Source organism: Pseudopodoces humilis, chromosome 1 (assembly GCF_049639895.1).
Source record: "Pseudopodoces humilis isolate 2021_Gansu_Grassland_sample_001 chromosome 1, ASM4963989v1, whole genome shotgun sequence".
Lineage (NCBI taxonomy): Eukaryota > Metazoa > Chordata > Aves > Passeriformes > Paridae > Pseudopodoces > Pseudopodoces humilis.
The window spans coordinates 137,477,266-137,502,752 of record NC_142200.1 but is presented as its reverse complement, the minus strand read 5'-3'; the positions used below and the strand labels follow the sequence as shown (position 1 = coordinate 137,502,752).

At 40.9% G+C, this 25,487-nt stretch overlaps 1 protein-coding gene across 3 annotated transcripts in view; it reads right to left on the bottom strand.

Annotated features, from left to right (window-relative positions):
* ZEB1 (zinc finger E-box binding homeobox 1) overlaps window positions 1-4,498 on the bottom strand; it is a 124,292-nt gene extending 119,794 nt beyond the window's left edge. The window contains exon 1 of one of the 3 annotated variants that reach the window (XM_005518699.3): window positions 4,412-4,498. In XM_005518699.3, coding sequence (XP_005518756.2) covers window positions 4,412-4,469 — 58 coding nt within the window. In that variant the 5' untranslated portion in view covers window positions 4,470-4,498. Of the gene's footprint in view, window positions 1-2,543; window positions 2,590-3,525; window positions 3,644-4,411 lie in introns of those variants that run through there. The other 2 variants (XM_088051303.1, XM_014248679.2) reach the window with 2 other exon arrangements.
* Window positions 4,499-25,487: the final 20,989 nt, after the last annotated feature.

Genomic DNA, 25,487 nt, shown 5'->3' with positions numbered 1-25,487 from the left:
AGTCCACAGAAACCCCTGCCCACTGAGACTATCTGATGTAACTAAAAATATTCAACAGAAAATTTGGACTGAATTCAAAGAAGTCAAATTCTCAGACTTCTAACTAAAGAAACAGTGATTTCTATGAGTGAGAAGGCCATGTCAGAAGAAAAGTTTCATCTTATCACTACTTTTCATTAACCCTTTCAGCAGCAGGTATACAGAGCCCTACAAGCAAGGCAAACTGTTTCAGGAAACAAATTACCTTAAAAAAAAAAACCAACTGCTTCAGGTAGTTAATTACCTTAAGACACCCTGCTTCACAACTGACAGAGAAATTAAGAGATAGTGACCTTTTTAAGAGAACTACATTATATTTCAATAGCTAACATTAAAACAGAAGTACTACTTGTTTTTAAGAGAGAAGGTTTCCTTGGTCTCAAACAGTTAATTCAGTTGTCTGTGTAGACCTGTTCACTGTGCCTGGAATTTTAACTCAGGCTACATTCCACAAATCCCAAATTGCAAATTTAAATTAACACTAGAGTGAAAACATGATACCTAGCAAAAAAGAAAGGCAAGGGGCAAGAGAAGACTGGCACAACCAGGAATGCTGTATCCCAAGTGTCACTAACACCTGACACCCTTCCAGTAGTTAACACCTTGGAGCTAAAAGAAATATGCTTTTGCCATATTCAAAGGGGCTTACAGTCTTCTTACAGTTCTTAGCTTAGTAGCAAAATTTTATATGAAATTGTTATCTAATAGAAATAAAAAGAGAGGAGCATCAACTGTAAAGCAACTGAAATAGCACTCTAATGAGTCAATTTACATAACCTTTTGGTAATGAACTCACTGTGACCAAGGCTGGCTTATTTATACCTTCTCCTCACATGTACCTGACAGCGTGCAGAATTTACTCAGATTCAAACATTCTTCTTTTTACCATTAAATATGCATGTGAAAACATGAAGGCATATTTGCATTATTTTCAGAACATCTATACTTAAGGTTGATATCTTTTTACACTCTTGGAAGGTAAGTTTTAAATATTTTGTTTGTTTTACTTATCTCACAGCACCACTGAAGAACAAGATGTGTCACTTTTAGTTTTGATGTTTAGCAAGAACTGAGAATCCCATAACATACACAAGAGAAGCTAAGAAAGCAATTAATCTGGACTGCAAACCAACTCAGAATAAGAAAATCTTTGCTGATACTGAATCTATTTGAAGTCTACACAGGAGTCTCACAAGTGTGTGGCTATGCAGATGACCGGCATAAAATACCCAAACCGTGTCTCTTTCTTCCTCTTCATTTTTCTATCAAAAGAGGGGGAGAAGGGGAAGAAGTAGATAGGATGAGAGACTTCCTACCAATGCTGTGTTTCTGCTGTATCACATTATCTCAACACTTTGTTAACTGTTCTGCTGTAGCAGATGTTTTTGTGTATTGGCCAGAACTAAGGACAATGACACAGGGTAGTTTTCTTCAGGTAGGAAGTGCCAGATTTCCTTGTAAGTGGAGGCTTTAATGGCAGCACCAATCGGCTCTTTGCTGATCTCCCATAGGGAGCAATAAACAAGGTAGAAAAGGAACCAGCTCTAGAGTTAAGAAGGTAAGACTGTCTTTCCAGATAGAGTTAATGAACCAGGATGGCTCCCAAACACAGAGAGAAAGCAGGGGAAATAAAGAAAAAAACAAAACAAAAGTTCAGAGTGTAAGAATAGCTATATTAAGTTTTTTACAAGAGGTAAAAAGAAGAAAAGTTTACAGTATAATAACTCAATACCATAGTCCAGTATTATTAACTGGTACACTGGATGTTTAGTGCAATCTCTCTGTAATAATCTCCTGTTCTGTGGGAAACTAGAGAGGAAACAGCATAAAAATGCTTTTGGTTCTTATACTACAAACAAGCCAGTTGTTTATGCATCTCCCCTATGCCCATTCCTCATTAACAGAAGATACCTCTAAGAACCAAGTGCATTTAAAGACTTTGAGAAAAAAAAAAAGCCTCATACTTATTTATTTTAAAGGTTAAAGGGTTAACATTTTTTCTATGCATTTTCTTCAGTAAATATTTGCAAGTCAAACATAAACCCACTGCTGAGAAATCTCTATTATCCAGATTCTATTATCTAACCAGTCCCGATGCTCCAATGCACAATGACTTAAGTTGGTTTTAATTCCTCAATAAAAGGAGCCAAAACCAGCCTAAACCAAGACACACTACATTTTACATTGCAGAACTAGTTGATAAAAAATCAGAGGCTTTTTATAATAAAGTGGGTGCAGCAATGAGGTCCAAAAGTGATGAAGATGAAAGATACCTGGAATGATACCACATCTTATACACCTTTTGTTTTCTGCAAGTGATACACACTGCAGACAAAACGGTTTGTGCTAAACAGCCTTAAATCTGGTTTTCTAATATTAAGCACAAAGGAAAAACACTGACAGCAAGCGTGGTAAATAAATCCCTCCCTTGAGAATGAAAGCAGCAGACAGGAGGGGGCTGACATGCATGCAGGAGAAAACTAAACACCATCTTTTTTTTCTACCTGCACAAGTTGCCATTTGCTGCAGCAATCGAGGATCTTTTTTTCCCGTCGATTTCAAAAGCCAGGTTTTCAGAAAATTTCTCTCTCAAGGCATCTGTTGATATGCTTTAAGAGTACAGTATTCACATCACTGGATCTTTAAGAGAAAAATCCATTTTCTTTCCTGTTCAGGTAAACATGTTTACAGCTCCTGCACAGACGCTGGGTGGTTTCAGACTCACATGTCACACATGTTGTCGTCAGCAACAAGAAAAGCCCCTTTCTCTAATCATCCACATTTTTAATAAGGTAAAGAGAAAAGCACTTTCCAAACTTACCTTTAGCACAGCCAAATCATGAGCTAAATATAAATATTTACATTAGGACAAGGAATTAATAATACGAGCGTGCAAATAAGAACACTTGCCAGAAAACACACACAGCAAAAATAAGAAAACCCTTTTAAGTTCAACACAATCAAACCAACCCGTTAGCCCCTGGAAAGGCCGTCATTTATCACCACCTTACGCCCTGAACAGTCAGGATTAGAGAGGTGAAGCACCGATCGTGACTCTGATCTATTTCTGAGACTGTTCACTTCATATGAAAACATCTCAGATGGCAGGCAAAGCCTTCCTATCTGTGACCCTGCACAGGAAATGCCACATAAAACCCAAAATTGCCAAGGAGGGTTACAAAATCGCCTAGTCTACATCCTATTCCGAAGAGTCGTGCTACGAGGACCGAACTACTTCTCCATTTTCCAGAAAATAAGTAGAGAGTGGGTGTTACGAGTCTTTATTCCCCCCGCTGTGTACATTCCCATTGCATCTTAAAGTAACACACGTATCAAAGGGGAAAAAACCACCCCACAGCAGCCCCTAAGTCTGAAATGTAAATGTAATTCCTTATATAGACTGCAGCAGCTGGTTACACACGCACGGAGAGTGGAGCGGGGGCCCCCGGCCAAACCGTTACCACCCATTATTATACAAACAGGTACCTCCGAAGCCAGAGGGAAGGGAAGAAACTTCGCCGCCCGCCCCCGCCACCCGGGCGCAGCCCTCCCTTCCCCACCGGCCCGGCGGGGCGGCAGCGGGGCCGCGGGGCGCCGCCGGGCACCAACTCTCGGCGGGGCGGGGAGGCGCGGAGCGGGCGGGCGGGCGCGGAGCGGGGGCGCCGGCCCGGGGCGGCTGTGCTGCCCCCGCGCGAATCGCTGCCCGCTGCGGCGGCAGTGCCTCCCCCGCGTGTGCTCCCGGGTGTGCCCGCTCGGGGACGGCCGGCGTTCCCCACCGCCGCCCCACGAAAGGCGAGCGCCGGCCGGGGGCGAGGAGCCGGCCCGCTGCCGGGCAAACAGGGGGGAAACTCCGGCGGGTGGCAAAGGCGCTCCTGGGCGGGCGGCGGGGCGATCCCGCCCGCGCGATTGAAGGGAGGCCCCGCTCCACCCGGGGTAGCGCGCAGGTAACAAGTTTCGGAGTTGGGGCTGTCGCGGCCGGCCGGGCGGCGGCTGCTCCCCCGCCGCTCCCCGCAGGGCTCGGCGTGCCCCCCCCGGGCGGGGGGGGGGGGCGGCGCGCCGGGGGGCCCCCCAGCCCGCTGCGGGCGGCGGGGCGGTCGCGGGGCGTGAGGGGGAAGCAGCGTGTAACGGTCCCGGACAGCGGCGAAGTGCGGAGGCACCGCTAGGCGGAGGAGGGAGGCAGCGGCGAGGGAGGCTCCAGGTAGCGGATATAACGGTGCGGAGGGAGCCGCGCTCCCGGCGAGCCGCGGCGGGGGAATTACTTTGGCGCCCGCCCGACCTCCCCCCTGCGCGCTCGGGACGGCTGTGCCCGGCCCCTGCCCCGGCCCCGCTGCCGCCCCAGCGCGGCCGCGGCGCTGCCCCGCGGGTGACTGACCGTTGTTGCGGCGCGGGTTCGGCTGCTTCCTGCGCTTACACCTGGGGCCATCCGCCATGATCCGCTCGCTGGTGTCTAAATGCTCCAGTCACCTCCTCCCCCGCCCGCCCCCCTCACTCCCTCCCCTCCCCCCCGGACCTGGTTTACGACACTGGGTGGTTTTACTTTTACATCACCTTCCTACACCTAGTGCTCGCCCGGAACCTTGTTGCCACGGGAGACGGGTGCTTTACGGCAGCGCATTTGAACGGCGGCGGGGGAAAAGTTGCGGCCGCAGGTACCGGGAGCGGCGGCGGCGCCGCCCGGGTGGGCTCGGATCTCCCGACCCCCGCGCCGGCGGCAGCGCGGGGGGACCCCTGCGGGGCGGGGCCGGGGTGGGGGTGTCGGTGGTCGCCGGTCCCCGGGCGGCGCAGGAGGATCCCCGCGGGGCAGTCCCGCGGCGCCGCGCTGAGGGCAGGCCCGGTGCCCGCCCCGTTGCCAGGTGCGGCCCCCGGCAGCCGCCCCCGGTACGGCGGGGCTGAGGCGGCCCGGCCCGGCTCCCCTGCCCCGCGGGGCTGTCCCGGCTCGCTCGGGGCCGCGCTCCCGGCCCGCGGGGCTCGCACCTGGCGGGCCGCACCCGGGGCTCACCGGGACCGGCGTCTGCTCTTAGAGGGTTGAGCGAGAAGCAAACAGCTGGAGTACAGTGACGCCGTTCCCACCGTACGTGAAAACTGCCGCATTCGGGCTTTCCTTAGTCATACTTCCCGGTTTTACGAAGAGGAGGAGAGGTATAAAATTCTGTGCCGTAAAAAATAAAGAGAAGAGAGCAATTTTTCAGGGATAATTAATAAGCAACATCTGTTTTGTGCTTAATAAACTTATTTAATGTATTAAAAATTAAAACCATCAAACATTTGTACTATTTATTTACTCTTGCTTTTCACTTCAGGCAATAAAATAATTCAGTAACTTTGCTTCTAGGCTTCCTTATTTCTTTTTTTTTTTACTTTATCTTGGCATGATTCTGTAGAATTTATAGTTCTGTGCTTCTGGGGACTCTTTTATCTAAAGAAATTAAATTTCAGTGAAAGCATTTCTCTTAATGAGATACTTTCAATAAGAAATTGATACACTACAGAACTTGAGGCCTTCAGCTGTTCTACATTGTCATATTCCACATGCTAGATATTCACATCTGTAACAAGCAACATCATTTCCTGGAAGGAGCATAACATGTCTCTAGGAAATTAACTATTGAACACTGGCAGTTTATGGGTATATTTTGCATGTGAACCTCCCACAAAAGTCTGGACAATCAGAAGTGCTTAGAAGAGAAGTATTGGGCTAAAATGGTTGCAGAATTAGGTAAAGATCCAAAGGGATATTTTCTTTATCAATTTTACCCTCAAAAATCCCCAAGTCTTGTGTTTGGATCCTCACATGAAAACAGTGGTTGCAGATACCAATCATTTGTCTGATAGTTCTCAAAGAATTGTTAAGTTTAGCTGTATTGTTTTTTCATATGTGTCTTTACTCAGTGATGGTTGGCTGCTAACCTCAACATTTTAATAAGGATCTACCTACAAGTGATGAAAGAAGCAAATCAAACAGTACCAAGTGCTTGGTGGACTAACAGGAGTCATTCAAAAGCATTAGATTTGGCATCAGCTGGGAGTACTGAACCACAAATATGAGGCTGGCTAAGAACTGCAACATGAAACCAGCTATAAGATAAAAGTGAAACTTGTCAGCTCAAATTTCTAGTGAGCAAATTACAAATTTCAAGGCAGAGTTTTGTTTTTAGTTCAACATCCTTGCTTGTAAAGTTTCTGTGCAGAAGATAACCCATGGCTGTGAAACTGTCTGCAAATGGGTGCTTAAGGTGTTTTGGAACTGTTAGATGTTTTTTATCATTCTGTGCATGAATTTGAGGATGAACCAAGGAATTCTATACAGGTTTTCATGCAAAGTTTTTACTTCCTTAAATTTAGTCATGTTCTTAGAAGGTGGTTGCAAATAATATGTGTAAACATATTTGTAGATTTGTAAGAATATTCTGTATGCCCACAAAAAGTTACAGACCCTCTTTAAGCAACTTTGAAGAGCTTATGTTTCATTAAGTTTTGTCACTTTTCACCTCTGGGTAAGAATTCTTGTCTCTTCCTTTTGAGCAATTTATGTTTCCTAACAGAATGAGAAGAGAAATAGTCTCCTGATGTTTGTTTTGCTCTTTTTCCAGTAGCCATAGTGTCTGTTTGAACTTGAGTCTCCTGAGATTTCCAAGCAGCTGGAAGAAACTGGTGACAACTCTTGCTGCCCATTAGTTTCTGAAGAGCAGAACTGAATCTGGCAGGAACATTGGTAGCTGTACACTGCTATGTTTTGGATAAATGAGAAGAGAAAACAAAAGCAACCTTTGTATACATCATCCTTGAGACCAAGGAAGACTAGAAACTAAAAAAAGATCAGAGAATCGTGTTATGCATCAAGTTATTGATGACCCAAATTATGATTCATTGTGGAAAGTGTCTCATTCACAACTTGGAAGTATGTAGACAGGTTGGGTTTTCAGGGTTTGATTTTTAAACTTTGTTGTATTTAATCTGACCAGCTGGGCACTTCACACCTTTATATATATATAGATATAGACAGATAGATATAGATATAGATATGGATAGATATAGATAGATATAAATAGATATACAGATATACAAAGTTCCCCTTTTTTACTGTGCTAAATTAAGGATGCAGCCACTGTAGAAGAATTTTTACCTAATACATTCTTCTAATCCTGGATGCAAAGCAACTAGTTAAAGTTCCTATTATTTTTGTCACATTCTGCAATACATAAGCATGTTGTATATGTAACTTAAACTGGTTTGTGTTTCAAGAATGGAAAATCTGGTATTCCATTGTGATCCACAGCTTTCAGTCTGACTTTTCAGTCAAGGATGCAGGGATCAATGAATGTATTAATTTGCAAAATCCTAGTGAGCAGGTATATTTCTTCATCCTCCTAAATGTGGCAGTCTTGAGAAGATATCTCTTTAAAGGAGGAATTCTAAGACAGTGGTGATCCATAACAATTTCAAGTAACATAATTTGTATGGGAATTTAGGAAACCTAAATAGGCATATCGTAGTTAAAACGAGATTGCACAGCTGCTGTACTTCACCTTTTTTGAAATTTATTTTCATTGTCTGAAGACAAGAATTAAAATTTTTCCATAGTCACACTGTTCTATGGATCTTCAAAAACAGGTAATGATTTTTACAGACCGTTTTTCCCATTTAAAAAATGTTCCTGCATATTGTGTTATGATTTATGATATCTTAATTATGTATCATTAAATAAAAACAATCAGTCCTTTGTATTCCTACTAGTTATTAAGACTTATGAAGTTTCACATCGTATCTTGAGTATTCTAGATTCAAGGGTGTTAATTTAGTTTGAATTTTGTTTGAATTTTCAATGGAGAGTTACAGTGGAAAAATACTCAGTATTGTTTCTTGCTTCGTTTCTGATTTGTTGAGTTTCTTTTTTGGTGTGTTTGTTTGTTTGTTTTCTGATTTTCTCTAGCAAAACTTTGTTTTCACTTCCACGTATTTCTTGGAATCTCAGTTCCTAAAATCTGTTTTTCAGTTGATGATTTTTTCTTTTAGATTTTTGTTAAATGCACTTTTATTCCTCTATAGGAATCATGGTTGAAAGATTTGTTAGGCAAACAGTGACACAGAAATACATTTTGCTGCAGCTGAGGAGATAATCTTGAGTAAAACGTTAATTTTAGAGGTAAGAACATAGAGGTGTAGTGCCCTTTCAGATGGTCTTCCAATTTTTATTTATGCTTACAAATTAATAAGTTTTTAAGGTATACCCTGAGATGTTGTATAGTCTCAAAAAATGGTAAAGCTGCTTGAAATTTTCACATTCATTTAGAGCAGACTTTGTAAATATTTATCATGGGAAGTTACCTTTTTTTCAATTTCCACAACTCATAATTTTGTTTTCTGTTTCCATACTTTACCATGAATGAATATTTGTTTATTTAAAGCTTGAAGCTTGTGAGGTCTAATAAGTTGTCATGTCTTTGCACAACTTGAGGAGACTGTACCTGCTTGAAAGATGTGTGAGAGTGTAACTGCCATAAATCATCAATAAGAATGTTGCTATAGATAGCTATTATATATATATATATATATATATATATATATAATTTATATTACTTGCACATATGCAGCTGACTTTTCTAACATTTTCCTTATTAAGAAAAAGTGTTTGTGAAGGTCACAAAGGCCCTCAGACCCATTTTGTTTCTCTTGCTCTCCCTTTGCCCTACTTGTTGCATATTGTTTTTATCTTGAAAGCAATATAACTTGTGCTGATACATATGTCAGGTTTGTATGCTGTAAAAAATGAATGTACTGGAATATAACAAGGACCTACTCTTCCATTCTTATACTAATTTCAACTTTCAGTGTGATCTCTGTTTCAGAGCCTTCACACAAGCAAAAGTTTTAGAAAAAACTTGAAAAGGTCATTTCACATTCTTCATCCAAAAGGCAAATCTCATGTATTCAAAATGGAATTGGAATGTATATTTGGGTATAAGTTGTGGATAGTGAACAGTTGTAGGGGTTTTTTGTTTGTTTTGAAAATACTTGTTGAGGTATTCTCATTCAGATGAGAATGTCTACTTCAACATTATTTTCTACCACTAGATGCAGTAGCAAAGTGCTGTTTCAAAATACTGCTTTTTTTAAAAATTACATCTGAAGTTGTGACTGATCAAAGTACACTTGTAGTGCTGTTAGACTGCCCACTTTTAATAGCAGCACGTTCTCCATTCATCTTTGTTTATGATGACTCTGCTAAGTGTTCTTATCCTTTATGCTAATTAAACACTAATATGTTGTGAATATTTTCACATATGGATCATGTTTGTTTGCTTCTGCAACTTCCACTCTATTTATGATTTAGTTCTGCTGCCCAGCCCTCTTGCTGTTTGCTGTCTCAGAGTTTTGTGCAATTGCTCATTTGGCTCTCATTTGCGGTTATTCCCTTTGTTATGATGTCTATACAGCTGGCTCACACAGTTCTTTAAATCCAACTTAAAACTGATTTCTTAACTATTTCATTGCATAGCTTTTTCATTTATATTTGGGTGTTTTAGTAGTTGACACACATTCTAATGTTAGGCATTACTCATTTGTTATCTCTCCTTTCTTGTTTTTTTCTGACTTTAAGTGCGTAATGTTTCTCCAGAGAATGTTTGTTAATGCATAAAAGGAAAGCTGTTGCTCTGGCGCTTGCAGTATGTCTTCTGAATATACAGAATTAACATAAAGAAAACAAGAAAAAAAAAGTATGAGAGTCTATCAAAACAAACAAATAAATACAGTTGAAAGTCTCATTTTCATTAAGAGACCTCAACAAATCATCTGGCAATGCCATAAGGAGAAACAGATATTGCAACAGTAATTTCTGGATTGTCAAGTGAAGCTTTGGTGCACTCAGCATAGTTGGTCTGATTCTCAGGGTTGGCAAGGCAAGGTCTGTCTGGTAGTTACAACCATATGGTGTTAAAATGCAATATGTTTGAAACTCAGATGCATAGACCAAACTTGTTGGAACTACAGAGCTGTATAAAATTCTACTGCAATTATATCTGAGTTGAGTTTATTGGAGCAGGGAACAGCAGTTTAATGCAAGAATAATCGTGTGTTGATACAAGAATTGGAAAGGGATTGTGAATCTCACATAAGGCTATGCGTATCAAAAATTTTGGGCTGCACTATCAAAAAGAAAAGCCTAGTTTGAATCCATCCAAATAATAAGGCTTTCTGTTTTCCCTTGTGGAAAAAAAGTCTAAAAAGATTTTATGTGGGATCATCTAGAAAATGTCTTTTTTTACCCACGTATTAAAAGTCTGCATTAAAGCAATTGTTAGAGCAGGTGGTCGACAGGTTTCTATGAACTAAATTATTTGAAAATTCACTTTACTAGGTTCCCTGTTCTTACTGGGGAGATTTGAACAGAGATGTCTATGGTGGGCAGTATCCTAAATCCGTGGGCTTTAGATATTATGAAGAACTCTCATTTTCTCTTATTCATGACTAAGTACTGTAAAAAGGACAGGAGCTCCTGTGTTCTCTTAAGGGAAGATGTTCTGCTTAAGAGAAGAACTTAAACACTCTCCACACCACTTAGATAAATGTTATGGCCATTAGATTAATATATTTCTCTAGTTCCATTATTATTTTAAGTATTTTATAACCAAAAACATTCATCACTACAGATGAAGACCATCTGAATTTTCTTTAGGAAGGTGAATTTCCATCATTGCTGAGTGACAATGGTTCAGATTTTTATTAGAAGAGGATATAATTGAACCTTGGTTTTTAATATCCTGCAGGAACTCAGTGACTACTGGGATTTCATATTAAAGATTGATCATACCCAATGTTTCATGCATGCTGAGCTTGTTCTGAAAAGCCCAGATTGGTTGCTGAAGAGCAGTTAGGTAGACAAAAACCATATTTAAAGATCTGCAGGTGGTTAGGTAGAGTGAAAAATTAGGCAGATTAGGGAATACCAGAAGCAGATCTTCACATTCACAGCCCAGAGAATTTACCTGAAAAATCCTGAGTAAATGGAATTAGGTAGAAGCTGAAAATAGCAATTCAGAGCTTTGTAGGTGTCTCCAGGATCTTGACTGACCACAGGTTTGCAAATACAAAAAAACTATCTGAAGTAAAAAAATTAAAAATATATTTGTTTTAGGTAATTTCATTTTGTTTAAAAGATTCATTGCCTATTTCAGTAGCTGTTGGTAGGCCTTCACTGGAGCAGCTGAGTTCTTGCAGGTGATGACTAATTCCTGTTTAGTAACCATGGTAGGTGACCATGTGTGGGACTCAGCTGCCTCATATAGTTTTACTTGTGGGCTCTTGTTACTGCTGAAGATGAATAGATCACACGGACACAGATTGAGGTGTGGTGAAGAAAGAGCAGAGTTTATTTTTCCTCCCAGGATTTATAGGCTGCCTACCACGGCCAGGGATTGGATGGTCAGGATAACACTTTCTCACTGCACTGGCCATGAGAGATGCCCATCACAAGACGTGTAACAGAAAGAATGTACACATATCTATGTTTACAGTTACTGTCCTGGGAAAGTCTTTAGAAAACTATGTTAGCAAGCTCAGAAGCTGGGTTTTCAGTGCGACAGGTTCTTCCTTCCAACTGCCTTTGTAGTTAGTGGGGATCTAGTCAGTGCAGTCTGGCACATCTCACAGGCACATAAATTGAGATGAATTCCAACCCATCTCTTACTCTTGACATCGCTCCAATCAGTGAGGTATATTTTCCTGTCATGAGGTGTTTGGTGTTTTGGAGATGACTTCATTCCTCTGCTCTAATTTTCATTCCCAGTTTTGTGGGGTGAAAAGTGCTAGAATTTGTTGTGTGACCTGCAACTGATGTCTGTTTTGCCAACTATATTTAGATACTGTTTCATGACAAGGCCATCCTCTGTGGATTTTCATATAATGTGCCGTATCTCACACAACACCAAAGGAAACAAAAGCATTGTTATGGCACAAAAAATTGCTTTATTCTTTCCCATAAATATTTTAAATCCAGAAAAATGTTTATAAAACATCTGTGCAGTCTTAACATAGAGAGGATAACTGTGGAGGCCTTATTCTGCAAAGATGTGCAATTCTAAAGTTCAAACTTTGTTCCTGCTGTCAGATGTATTTGGATTCATCATTGCAGCATCTTTCAGAGAAGGATGGAAAAATTCACTTAATTGTATTAACAATAGTACTTGGTGCAATGCCATTTATTCTAATGTCAAAAATTTAGCGTGATTTATTGCTAATTTTTGGTGTTACATTACTTTGCAAAATGGATAAACTCCTCACTTCAATAGTGTTCTTCACTGTGAATCCAGGATTGTACTTATACCTTGCATCCTTCACCTTAGACTGCTTTATTTTTAGTTGCTGATTTCTTCACAAATAGTGCTCAGCTCCTAAATAGCGTTTATATGTTCCGTAATGTTTTTATCTTAACATTTTTTCTTGCTTAAATGTTTGTTACAGAAGGTCTAAAAAATTATGTTTTCAACTCCTGTTAATTTCTCCTTTGACAGGTAGTTTATGGGCAACTATTTTTCAGAATCTATTTCAAGACATTCTAACTGCAGCATAGTCTTAATCTCAGTCAAATCACAGTCACATTTTCTGTTGAACTGTAATGCACTACATTTGTTTTACAACGTCTGTAACTGCATTTTAAGGACATTGCTTGGGTCTCCATTCTCCTTAAACTGATGCATATTGGTGTGAATCCTAAGCAAACTGTTTTGGTGCCTTTTTCCCAGCCTGTTTTTCCTCTGGAACAGTGATGGATAACCCTTTCTGTTGACTTGGGCAAGATCAGAGAAAAAAACAAACAGACAGACCTGTCCATTGCTGTGACTACCTAGTCTGAAATGCCAAACTTAGCAAACAGGCTGTTCTTCATACATAAAAGAAAATATAGACGCAGTACCTAGCCAGCCAGGAATCACCAAATGTACCAGAGCAAAACCTGTGGTTAAAATGAAATGGAAATATTTAATGTAAATTCATCTGTGTGTTCTTTTACTTGCTTGCTATACAATACTGTCTCTCATGTCCTACCATGAGCACCAGGGCTCAGGATGCCTTTCTTCAGTAGCTTTCCTTACCTTTCAGAATGTTAAAAAATGTGCAAAACTATTTAAAATAATATTTATGGTGTATATCTGTTACTACAGATACTAATTTATCTGTTTGTGTATATACACACATGCATAAAGCTATTTTTAAAGATTAGGAAGATCACAGAGTCATGGGCTTGGCCTAGATTCATGATCCCTTGGTTATACCCGCATCTGGCTGCCCCATCCCTTCCCAGGAGATTACTCCCACCGCAGCCAAGGCTGCTGTTCAAATCCCCATGTATTAGCAAACTGAAAACAGCAGTAGTCCAAATTAAAAATGCTCCACTGGACCAGCAGCTGCAGACCCAGTCTTTCTCCAATTTATTTGAAGTGGCTGAAGAGGCTACTGTTTCCAGTTGTAGGATCAATGTTCTTTTCAGCTGCTCCAGCTGTATCCAGTATGGATGGCAACATTACAGAATGGAAATAATAATGCTTCTCTTTCGTCACAGAGTTTTAATTTTATCCCATAGCATGTTAGCAACATTACCCCGTCTCTTCCTGCAGCTTGAGAAGGTGTGTCACTTGGCAATGTTAATGTATCTTTCCTCCTTGTTCAAAATAGTTTCCAAATCCTAATCATGCAGGTTATGCAAACCCCACTCGGAAGACAATCTTGGAATTTCCATGGAAGGCACCCCTGGGCAGATGCTTATGTGTGATTTTGACTTATGCAATATACGGAAGGTCACACATCATGTCAGACACATTTCATTCATCAGAGTAGTCTTCCTAAATGCTTTGAGAAACTAGCCAAAATGGGAAATTTCCTTTACCAAGAAAAGTGTTTTTCCTGTTCCAACAACTTCTACTGTACTGTTAACTACCAGCTAAGAGGACGTATCTCTGTTGGGGAATAGTATGGAGGAGTAGATAGCAGAAAAGTTCCAAATATTTTTAATTGCACTTTCCTGACGGGAAAAGATTCCGTTTTCTCCAAACCTTTTGCTCTTTGTCCTCAGAATCTTAAATTCATCAGAAATCTCTTCTCTTCCTCAATTAAAAGAATGTCAAAAACACTTCCCTTTTGCAAACCTACTTATATCTAAATCTGCATTTGACATTTCATGCTAGACCCAGTTCCAACAGATGTAGGCTCTGTGGCCTTGCAATTAGGTACTATGTTAAGTGATATCTAATTTTAGGACATGCCATATGGCTCTCCCTGTGTTCTCCTAGATCGTGTATGAAAGGTGAGCATGCTGTTTTGTTACAGAGATCCATTACTTCCTGAAGTCATGAAGAAGACTCCTGCTTCCTCAAGAAGATGCAGTGCTTCTTGGACCACAACCCTTCTGCAGGCTTTGGAGAGCCCTTCTAAGTTCTAGTTAAAGATACGATCTCAAAAATAAAATATAGGCATCAATTAATATCAGGACATTCATCCCTAGCCTGAGAATGTAAGTTTCAAGATGAGTATGTAGCAGTAATTTTTCTATCTTTCCCTTCAGAAGATGCTATTTGATATTAGAGACTAGTATTCTCCAAGTTTTAGGTTACTATTAATTTCAGTGAACAGACCTGTCTTTTGTTATCTGACCATCTGGGATATTTTTAAAAGAAAAACATCATTCCAGTATTAGAAAGAATATTTTAGCTTGCCATGTTTAATCAAAACATATTGAAGCAAGATGCAAAGCAGTATGAGATAAAAGCTAAATTCCTCTGTTAGATGCTAAGTGAATATAACCTTCCTGTCTGAAGAGAGTCAAAGAGTTTAAGAAACTACTGGCTTAGGGTTATGCAGAAAATAATAGGGAGTAGCGATTTAATAATGACACAGTTAAATATAATAATAAAACACAAAGATTAATTTACGTTGACTATATGTTAGGACATTTTAGGGGTTAATGTATACACTGAGCAGAGTGTCAGGTTTTTCTCTTTGCCTCTCCCATTAGGAATTAGATCGCATTCCACAAGGCTAAAGGTAATCACCTTGTTTTCATTTTCCATTATGAATTTTTCAGTGCTGCTCCATCAGGCTCTAACCATGTGTTTTCTTAAGAGAGTCCATCTGACCAGTGGTGAGTGCTCTGCTTGCTGGTGATGCATCCATCATGGGGAGCATGTTCCCTCCTTACCTGACAGCGCTGCTTATCCAACTGTTCCCAGAGCAGGAATCTACACAAGGCACTTAGAGAGACAGGGAAAGCTATTCCTTGGAAATCAGTGCTCTTTGAGATGAACAGAGGGAGGTTTGAGATGATGCTTCACCACATTCTGCTGAGTCAAGTCAGCATTAAGTCAATACATATTCTCTCTTGGGAGTCCTAATTACAGCTGAGGATGTCAGAATGTTAGAGAAGGAAAGAAAGGATTGGAGTGCTTTCATAGCCTCTTTTGAACATCCAAGGAAAATACACAGAGAGACCCATTACTCATGGAACCCACGAACGGCAATTACAGATTATACCCAGAATCAATCCCACTGGTTTAATCCACAGGACTCTACTAAAGAAGGATTTTGGGGTGATCAATTAGTCAGTACTAAGTACCTACAGAGCTGTCTGTGGTGGGCCTTACTATAAGATTTACTAGCATCACTGTTCCATCTCTTCTACATGCTACTGCTGGTGCTTGCTTGGTGCCCATTTCTTCTCACTTTAATTGATGTACACAGCATCCAAATTTTTGGTTTTAGTGTATTTAGTATTTTGTAACAGTTTATATCATGATAAGAGTGTTTCAATGCAATTTGTTGAGGGTAATTAGCCTGTAGTTGCACTTCAAAGAAGTAATGATTAAAAAGCAGTTGTGGTCCATTTCTGGAATGACACAGATGAAATAAATCCATTGCCCAAAACTGAACGGTAGGCAAATTTGTCAGGAGCCGGTTGTGCAGAGGAATGGGTGGAAGTGGGTGTCACTGGCATACAACTGGAAAAGCTGCTTTTGCAAAGGCAAAGAGAAGTAACAAGAGGAGAAGTAAAACCATGCTTTGGGGAGAAAGCCCAGCAAAAGAACTTTTTTGTCAAAGTGCTGCTTAAAGCGAGGCATGAAATGGCAAGCAACACAACTGCCTTCTGTAGTATTTAATTCCTGTCTGGTTAGCAGAGGCATAAGCCAGAGGTTTCTGGAAACTCTCCTGGTGTGCTGTTGGCAGCCAACAGCCTCAGGAGCGGCTCAGGCAGCGGCTGGGTGCCCCTGCCCGGAGCTGCTCCCCCGATTCCTGAGCCCCGGGACACCCTGCGCATCCCCCCGGGGAAAGCACCATTAGTGCTCCATTAGCAGAGCGAGGCAGCCAGATCAGGTTGGAAGACATCCTGCAGCATGAACTCGTAATAAGGATCCTCAATTAGGCAGAGCCTTGAGGCAAGAGGATGACCTGTGTCTGAGAAGAACAGGTGGGGCTGTAAATCAGTTTAAGTCGCTTGGGAGCTCTTGTGGTTTGTTTGGGTTTTTTGGTTTTCGAGGGGATTTTTTTTGGTGGCTTTTTGTTTGTTTTCTCATTTTAATGGTATACATATTATATTATTTATTACTTTATATTCATAAGTGGTTTAGAACGAACTGCTCCATAATAGTGAAGTGTAGATAAAGAACAAGTGAATTACCAAATATTTGAATTAGTAATCATTCACAGAATTTTAAGTACAGATTTTTGGTACAGAACATTACAAAAAAACAACGAAGCTACTGGTTAGTGAGACGCCAGGGAGACAGACATCCTAGATAATTATCTGAAAATGAGCAGTGTTTTGAGTCTCTCAAAGTGAAAGTCCTATGGATTCTGAGCTCCATTTTCACACAGTGCCTTGCTTTCAGCCTTTTTTTACTCTTCTTTTTTGCCCATCCACTTTCAGATGTAACTAATCTCCCCTGGGTGGAGATTCCAGCATTACTGCAGAAACTGTCCCACTGCACATTCTGTAATAAAAAATACGCCACAACAGGTTATATTTAACAAGGAAAAGAGGAATAGAAAGTGGTACATCTGCACAATGAATATAATATAGCATTGACTTGGAATTTCCTGACTTCAGCAGTGCTTCCAAAATAATAATGCATTCATAGAATTACACTTAGCTTTCTGCTTTTAAAAGGAAAATATTTGAAAGCAATAGTATTTTCATCTTCCAAGTTCTTCTGGCTCTGTGTGTGAGATAGTGGAAATAACACAGGGCTGTGTAACCACAGCAAACAAGTGGGGTGGGAATTCTGTTGCTGCTGGCTGGCCCAAATCAGAGCAATAGTGAAGCTGTATTTTGAATTTAATAGGTAAAAGTTTTTTCCCCCTAAACGCCATTAATTTCTATGGATGAAAATAAAATCACTCAGTTGTAGAGAGAACTGGTGATGACCTACAATTACTGATGTCTGGCATTTCCATTATAAGAGGCAGGCTTTAGTTGGCTATAATTTCAGCTGTTGGTTGGTTGAAATTTTACCTGATTAGACAGGAGTTTTCTTCGCTGGCTAAATCCCACAGTCCAACTTTTTCAAGTCAGAAGTTCAGCAAAATTTTTAATCAGTATCTATCATGCAATTAAGCAAAAATATATTATTTTGACCATGTGGAGAAGTTCTATATTTTAAGCTTGTTTAAAATTTGGCAAAGAATTCACCATCTTGTTGGGATGTCTTTTCTGCTTTCTGTGCAAAGTCTCAGAAGTTGTAGCTCTTTGTACTAATTTAGCACATGGATGTCCAAAAAAAGAAAAAAAATATCCATCTACTCAAGCATGCTCCGAAGCAGGGACAGAATTAGATCACTGAAAAACACTTGATTGATCCACCACTAAAAATGCTGAAAGGCAGCAGAAATATGTACATATTTAACCTCCCAGCAATTTTAACTTTAGTGGGGCTTAGCTGGTGAAATGCATAGTTATTTTCCTTCCCTGTTTTACCAGTAAAATTCCCTGGTAGTTACAAAACTTTGAAGTGTAGATTTTATTCTCCCTCTTATAAATTAATTTTGTCTTTAGCATCACTGGAAAACCAGAAACTGGTTTTATGACCACCTGACTCACTGACTTCTTCCTAGGTGTTTCTCTGGAAGGCATTATCAGATGCTCTTTGGATACTGACTTTTTAAACCGTAATAATAAAAATGTTGAAGACATGTAAAGTTGACAATTTTGGGATCTTGGTCAGTGAAGATTATTTGGCATACAGCACTGTGTCTTAGCTCCATTCTCTCTTAAGCTGTTTTTTAGCATCCAGCTCACTGCTAACAAATAGGGGTATTATTGATATAACATAGCCAGAAGCTCTGGTACTTCCTCAGGGCTCTACCAAAGTGAAAATCTCTTCTGCTCTTCATTCTGCTTGTATCCTTCTCCCAGCCCTTCCTTTTTTTTCCCATTATCAATAGCATCTAAGAAATATGAAATAAGTGGTCTTATTAGTCTTCACAGAAGCAATACCAATCTTTTGTTTCCGTGATTAGAGAGATATGTTTGTTTTCTTTCACAGGTTACTCAGTATGTCAATAATTTTAGTTACTGAGTTTTGATACTTCACTGTGTTCCCGTGGGAGTATTTAGAGGTAAGTTCACAAACCAGCAAATTAAATAAGACATATTGCTCCTGGTTTGGAAACAGCTCTTAGAGCTGGGTGTGCTGGACACTGAATGCCAAGGGGCCTGATGGACAGGTTAGCACTCTTTGCCAAGTCTCCATGAGAAACTGGTGGATATTGGGTCAGGCCCTGGAAAGTTGTCTGTCTTCTTCCATTTAACTGCAGGCTTAGAGCAAGTCTGAGCAGCTTTTCCTGTGGTGAGATTAAGCGTGGGATCAGTGCAAACACATGTGTTCTTGTGGCTTCATTGGATCCAGAAAATCTGGTGGGAGTATGTCTGCAACCTAGTCGTGATTGCTGCAAGCTGTGAGTGTGACCAGGGACACTGCAGAGCTACAAAACCTTGGGAAGACTGTGTTAAAGTCAATGACATTAGATATGCAACTGATTTACAGTGTGCTGAAAGCATCCTTCCTGTATGATATGGAAGAAAAAGCAAAGTGAGCTGTGACTTTTTTGATAAGCAAGTCTGACACATTGCTGCATTCTAAAATTATCTGGGAAGTTTTTTGTTTGGCTTTTTGTTTTTTAGACTAAAGATATAATACTGATTTTCAGTAACTAAAAATTGCAACGTGTAGGGTGTTTACAAGTTCTAGAATCTAAATCAAGGTTTTGTCTATCACTTACGTGATATCTACCTACTCCATGCCCTATTATTTAGCTTATGGGAAAAAATGTGCTAGTGTTACTTTTTTTCCATCTGTTCCATAACCTCTGATATTGAACTCCTAAAAGCTCCAAGCAGACTAAACAGGTCATAGTCAAAACAGTAAGATTGCTTTTCATGCATTCTTTAAATCAGATGTTTTAATTATAGCTTTCTGTTTGTTTGCTAATTAGAAAACAGGCCCACAGTGTGGTATCTATCTACTTCCATTTGAATCAATAAACAGAAAAGTCATGAGAAAGGGACCTCTTCCCTTCAGGGAGTCTTTTCTTGTTAATGTTGACTCAGGTTGTTAGTGCTTATTCTTGTCTCCTTTCCTCTTCTGCTTACTCCCCAGTCTTTTCTCTTTCAGTTCCTTCTTGCTCCCCAATGTGAGTGAGATATGTAGCCTTTCACATTAGCATCTATGCATTTGTACTTCATATTTACCTGCTCTGTCGTGAGTGTGCTGTATTTTCCAGTCTGCATTGAGAAACTAAGGTCTTTAATCAGGTTGAATAATGCTCTTTAAGCCAATAAAAAGATCAATTGTTAGTTTCATTGTAAGCGAAACAAGAGAAATACTTTAGCTATAAATAATGAATACGTACTTTTAAATAACTTGTGAGACCTGTTCGGAATAATCCTGAAGGTTTGACTCCCATCTGAAAATCACAGTGATGGCTGAGAAATGAGTACTTCATGTGCTTGCAACTTGATTAAATTGAGTTAAGTTACTTAATGGTCTGACTTTTTCTGTTTGCTCTGTGCTTTGGATGACATAGTAATTTTTTATAACTTCTCTTTTATGGTTGTCCTGCAAACACTTAACGTGTATATATTGCTTTATTTTGGTGTGTGTAGAGAATTTTTGAGACCATGATCAGTTTCTTCCTTGCTGAACAGACCACTGTAAATTTCAATAGGGAAGCAGAAAAGCCCCTTAACAAATTTTAAGGAAGCTTCTAAAACAATGATTTGAGGATGTACTATTTAAAGTGAATTGCATCAGGTACTGGGTTATTTTGAAATAAAATATGTCTGAATAACAGTGACCTGATTTTTGTCTGTTCAGACTTGCTACTGCACACCATGAAATTAGAAACTATTTGTAAGAGAGGGAATATTCAGAAAATCAAATGTAACCAAAATGCTGTGATATTCGAGGGATGCAAATTCCCACTTGTTTAACTGTTAGTGCAGGGAATTTTGGAGTCCCTGCAGACTGTAGACACACCTTGCTTGTACTCCATATTTCTCCTGTGTGTCAACTCTGAAGGGTTTTTCCCACAGTCTGGAAATAAAGGAACTTCAGTTAAAACAAATACCATAAAAGAGCAAGGTAAATTTTTTTAAATTTTAGGAACATTATCTGTCTTCAATCCTCTCACTAGACCTACATTAAAATAATGATAACAACCCAAATATAGAATATTTGAACTGCCCTTTTCCAGGCCAGATGTGCTATGTTATGTAATGCCATTTTAGGGCTATTGCTGGAGCTTGGAGTAAAAGGAAAAGGAACATATTGTAGGTATTGCTCCAAAGAGCAAATGTCATAAAAAACATTATAAAACTCAAGGCCTTGAGCAAAACATTTCAGCAAATGTAAGTTCTACACAGAGCCTTGCCTCCATACAGGCTGAATTCTTCAGCAAGGTACAATCCAGCCACGGGCCCCAGAGCTTGCAGGAAGACACAGATACACATCCCAGCACGCACTTTACCTGGACACATTGTAACTGCTAAGAACTCACCCCTTCAGGCATGGCTCACTTCTAAGGCAGACGCACTACCACAGAAATTTTCTCCATATGCTTTTCAAAACCCTATTAAATCAAAACCATCCAAGCAAGTAGTTGTTGATATGTGTATGCAACAGGCTTTCCAGAAATCCTCAGTAAATAAAGCACCGATGTTTTCCCTGGCTTTCTGAGAGAAAATCTGCTGAGTTCAGAGCACTGTGATCAATCCACATTGCAAAGTCACAAATACAGAAACAAAGGACAATCACTGTCCATTTTGTGCACTGCAGATGCATTAATCAGACTCCATATTCTTCACTGCTTCAAAGTGCATTCTCAGGATGATGTGCCAGCGTTCTGCCTCCATGGCTTACATAGCTGTGCCCTCTGTCACTGCAGCCAAAGAGGGGACAGCACACTCACCACTTGAAGCATTTCACAGCTGTGATCTCAAGCAGAGGACAAATGACTACACAGAGCATTTGAAAGGAAACTATACTAGTGGAAAGCCTTGGAGCACCTACAGCAAGAGTCTGAATAAGTATAAGGAGCACACCACAAGAGCCACTGAGCTCAGGCAGCTCAGGCAGCATTTCTTCTCTTTGAAACATCTTTTCACTGTGAAGAAAATTTTCTTCCTTTTCAGGCGTTCTGCAGCAAGGGCAAAAATAGGAACCCAATTAGGCCTGGCCTCTGCAGAGAGGAGAGAGCGGGTGAGGACAGAGGGGGCTGTGCTGTGGTTGTGCCTAGGGCACAACCTGTGCAGGAACTCGCTGTCCCTCAAGAGAAATGTGACCTTTAGCGATTCACTTGTTCTCAGAGAGGTTGGCAGAGCAGCTATCCTTGGCAAGAGCAGCAGGGGAGGCTGTATCTGAGCCCTGTTCCTCGAAGGCCTAAGCCTTGGGGTGTTTATATTTGAGGCCACCTTTACTTCCACCTTGTAGACTCAGGATGAAGGATAGGATAAAGTCTTTTCCCAGCCTACTGAAGAGATACCTGCTTCCCTCAGGAAGAGGGAGTCAGCAGTAAAGGGGCAGCATTTGCAGGCTATTGAAGTGTCCCCATGGCTTGAGACTCTGTTAAGCTGACCAAGGGGTAGGGATAGGCAGGGATAGGTAGGTAGTTCGAGCACAGCAGATACCAGTAATCTGCCAACTCTTCTTACTTACTCTCCATCTCTGTGCTAACTGGGCCAGTCACATCTCTCACTTGACCTTGGGAGGGCTGGTGTGCCTGCATAGCTCTTGAGTGTTGTTCAGAAAAGTCAGTGTGGGTTTTCAAACCTATTTAGTTCTGCTAATGTGTTTCATTGCTAAGGTATTTCTAGATCTGTGCCTTTATTTATTTTTTTTTTTTATTTGCATCAATAACGTGAATAGGAGAGACTTAAAGACAGCAATTATACTTCCTTTCTGGCTTTATAAAATAAAGTGTTTAACCTCATAGCCTCACTCTGCAACTATCCCAGTTTGTATTTGTCTTTTCTGTGTGAGCATCCCAGTTATTCAAAAGATGCCAGTAGAGGTGTCCAATGCCTTGGACAAGGGCCTGAGTTCTTCCTGTGTGCTGCCAATGCTTTTCTATATCTTATGATCATGTTTTGCATCCTATAATCATGTTTGTATTTTATCAGGACAATCCCGTCTCTGCTGCACTAATCCTGTGATGAGCCAGCAGGTTCATGATTATCTTGCTCCTCTGTTGTTTCCATTTTGTTCTTGTTGTTAGTTTAAATTCTTGATCTCACATTTTCTACTTTTAAGTTTCTGTCCATGTCTAGTACCTCAGTCCCCCTTCCTGACTTTTTCTGGTGGAAAAAAAAAGCAAAAAAAGCTATGTTAATGGTGCCACCTTATCTGTTGCTTTTATTCAAGGCACTTGAATTTTATGCAAAATAATAACGCAAAACTCTAAGTAGAAGCATCAGGAGGCCTTGCACTTTTAAAAATTGCAATAATGCAGGAAGTCTTGGGCAGCATGTGGCTGCTGACTGCACCAGGGCAGGCAGCTTGTGGAAAGCAAGTGTTGTAGTGGCTGGCAACATGCACAGAGTCTACAGCTCACAGGGGATCACTGTAGGGAGTTTATGCGATTGATTAAATTATATTGTGCACAGTCATCAAAAATGGAGCCTCACAATAATTGCAATGATGTGCTCTGTTCTAATCTTTGCTTGCATAATATCAGAGGAACATCTATTTCTAGATAAAATAAAAGTAAATGGATATAACTGAGCCTGACAAAGTTATCCTGTTACTGGAGGTAAGATGAGAGAGAAAATAAATTCACTGTCCTGTTGCCAATAAAATTTTAAAAATTCACAGGTGGAGAATTTGCTGCTTTTGGGGCTGGTACAGCAGGTCTCTGAGTGGCCATGCAGTAGAAACAGCAGTGATCGGTGTGTTCCACAAAGGTGGGTTTGAAGAAGCATTAGAGATTTTATAGCAGCTGAAATATAAATAAAGGAGAAAGGCAAATGTCTGAGGATGAGTCAGCCAAGAGGTGAATGCATTTACTCATAAGTGGGCTGTTTTGTAGATCACATTGAGACTCCTTAGCCAAGATAAGGCTGCAGACTCTGGGCTTGAACTTTTTAGAAATCTTTGATTAATTGCTAGTGGATGATCCATCTAAAATGTTCCTGCTTCTTTCTCTCTTTCTTTTTTTCAGCTCCTATTTCTTTGGGTTTCTGTTCTCTTGCCTTTTCCTTTTTCTCTGTAATTTTTTTCTCTAATTAAATATAAATAAAAAGGACTGCATGTTCTGTGCTGTCACTTATGATACATAACTTCTCAGTAGAAATCCCACATTCAGTAGTGATTTTAACTGACAGATTGCAATTAAATAAAGGCTTATAGGTTTCAGCTGCATATCTGCATTTCTTGTCTTCTGTGTGGTTTTGTTTTCCAAGTTAACTGACTTTTCAACACGTGTACATGTATAAATATTTCTGCTTTTCAATCTGATCAGATTAATATTATTTAGGTCACCTCTAGTCAAGCAAGCCATGCTGGCATGGCAATGTCAGGTAGGGGAGGGACGGGTTTTGGGTTTTTTTGGTTGGTTGGTTGTTTTTGTTTCTTGTCTAACTGGGGAAAATCTGAGTTTAATGTGCAGTGCAACTAGAAGAATTCTAGGAAGGACACAACAAAAATTAATGCTTTCTTATTATTATTTTTTAGGGGCGTTGGTGTTTTGTTGGTGTTTTGTTGTTTGTTTTTTTTGTATTCCTGAGACAGCTCATTTTCCTTTGGGTAAAACTCCACGGGTGAGATTCATCTTCTTTTTCTCCTTTTTCCGCCCTTTTGCAGCGCTCCGTGCGCGGTGCGCGGCGCGGCCCAGGCGGGAGCTCCGTCCTGCAGCTCGGGGCCGCGCTCGGGGCCGCGCTCGGGGCCGCGCTCGGGGCCGCGCTCGGGGCCGCGCTCGGGGCAGCGGGAGCGAAGGCAGCCGGGCCGGGGGAGGCTCGGCCGCCCTGCCCTGGCAGCAGCCGGCCCTTGGCGGCCGCAGGGCCGATGTGTTTCCCCGTGTCCTGCCAATTCCAGGCAGACAGAGCGGCCGCGGGAACAGCTGCAGAGCAGGAAGCGAACCCAGAAAGAGCTGAAAGCTGATGCTGAGCAGCAGCAGCAGGCGGGACAGAGGATGCCTGATGCAGCTCTGCTCCCTCGACCGTGTAGCACATTCCCGGTGGGACCGCGGATGCGCCGCAGCGGCAGCGATCGCCCTCCTGCAGGAGCACTGCCGTGCTGAACGTCAGGCAGGAAGCAAACCTGAGCGCATTCAAGCGAAAAGCCTCATGTCATTTCAAAAAAACTAGCTACAAGTTAAGTAGAGTTAGTAACTATTGTATTAACTGTAGTTTTCACAACATAAAATCCAATTATCTTGGAAAGTGAAATTATTTTCTTTTTTAACCTTGCTGGCCTTTTGAAGAGAGGCCTCTTCTCTTATGGTCATTCCTCATTTCTTATGGAGATGATCTGCACCCCAGGAGAACAGAAACTGTCCCCCCCCAGTTCTGCTTGGAGCAAGGTGACTCTGGCTCCTGGTATATTTTCCATTGAAGAGGATCCTATGAAACAGGAAAATTTGATTCTATCCTGGGTCCTATTCACATCTAGCTTGGTAATCCCACTTCTTGTTAGCATAAATACTAAAGACTGAGAAAACTTAGTTCATGCTATCCTGCTCCAGACCTCTGGAACAGCCTATACCACTGCGGCCTTTCTACTTTGTCTGTATTCAGTCCCTTTCAGTGTCAGTCCTTCTCATTGGGAATTTTTGATGAAGAAAAACCTTAAATGCAAACTACTTCCCAGGCCAGTAAGAAATATTCAGGCATTCAGTCTGTGATTCAGAGATTTATTTATAAAACTGTTGATTTTGGGACACTAAACCATTGCATTGAAACTGCAGAAGTGAGTCAT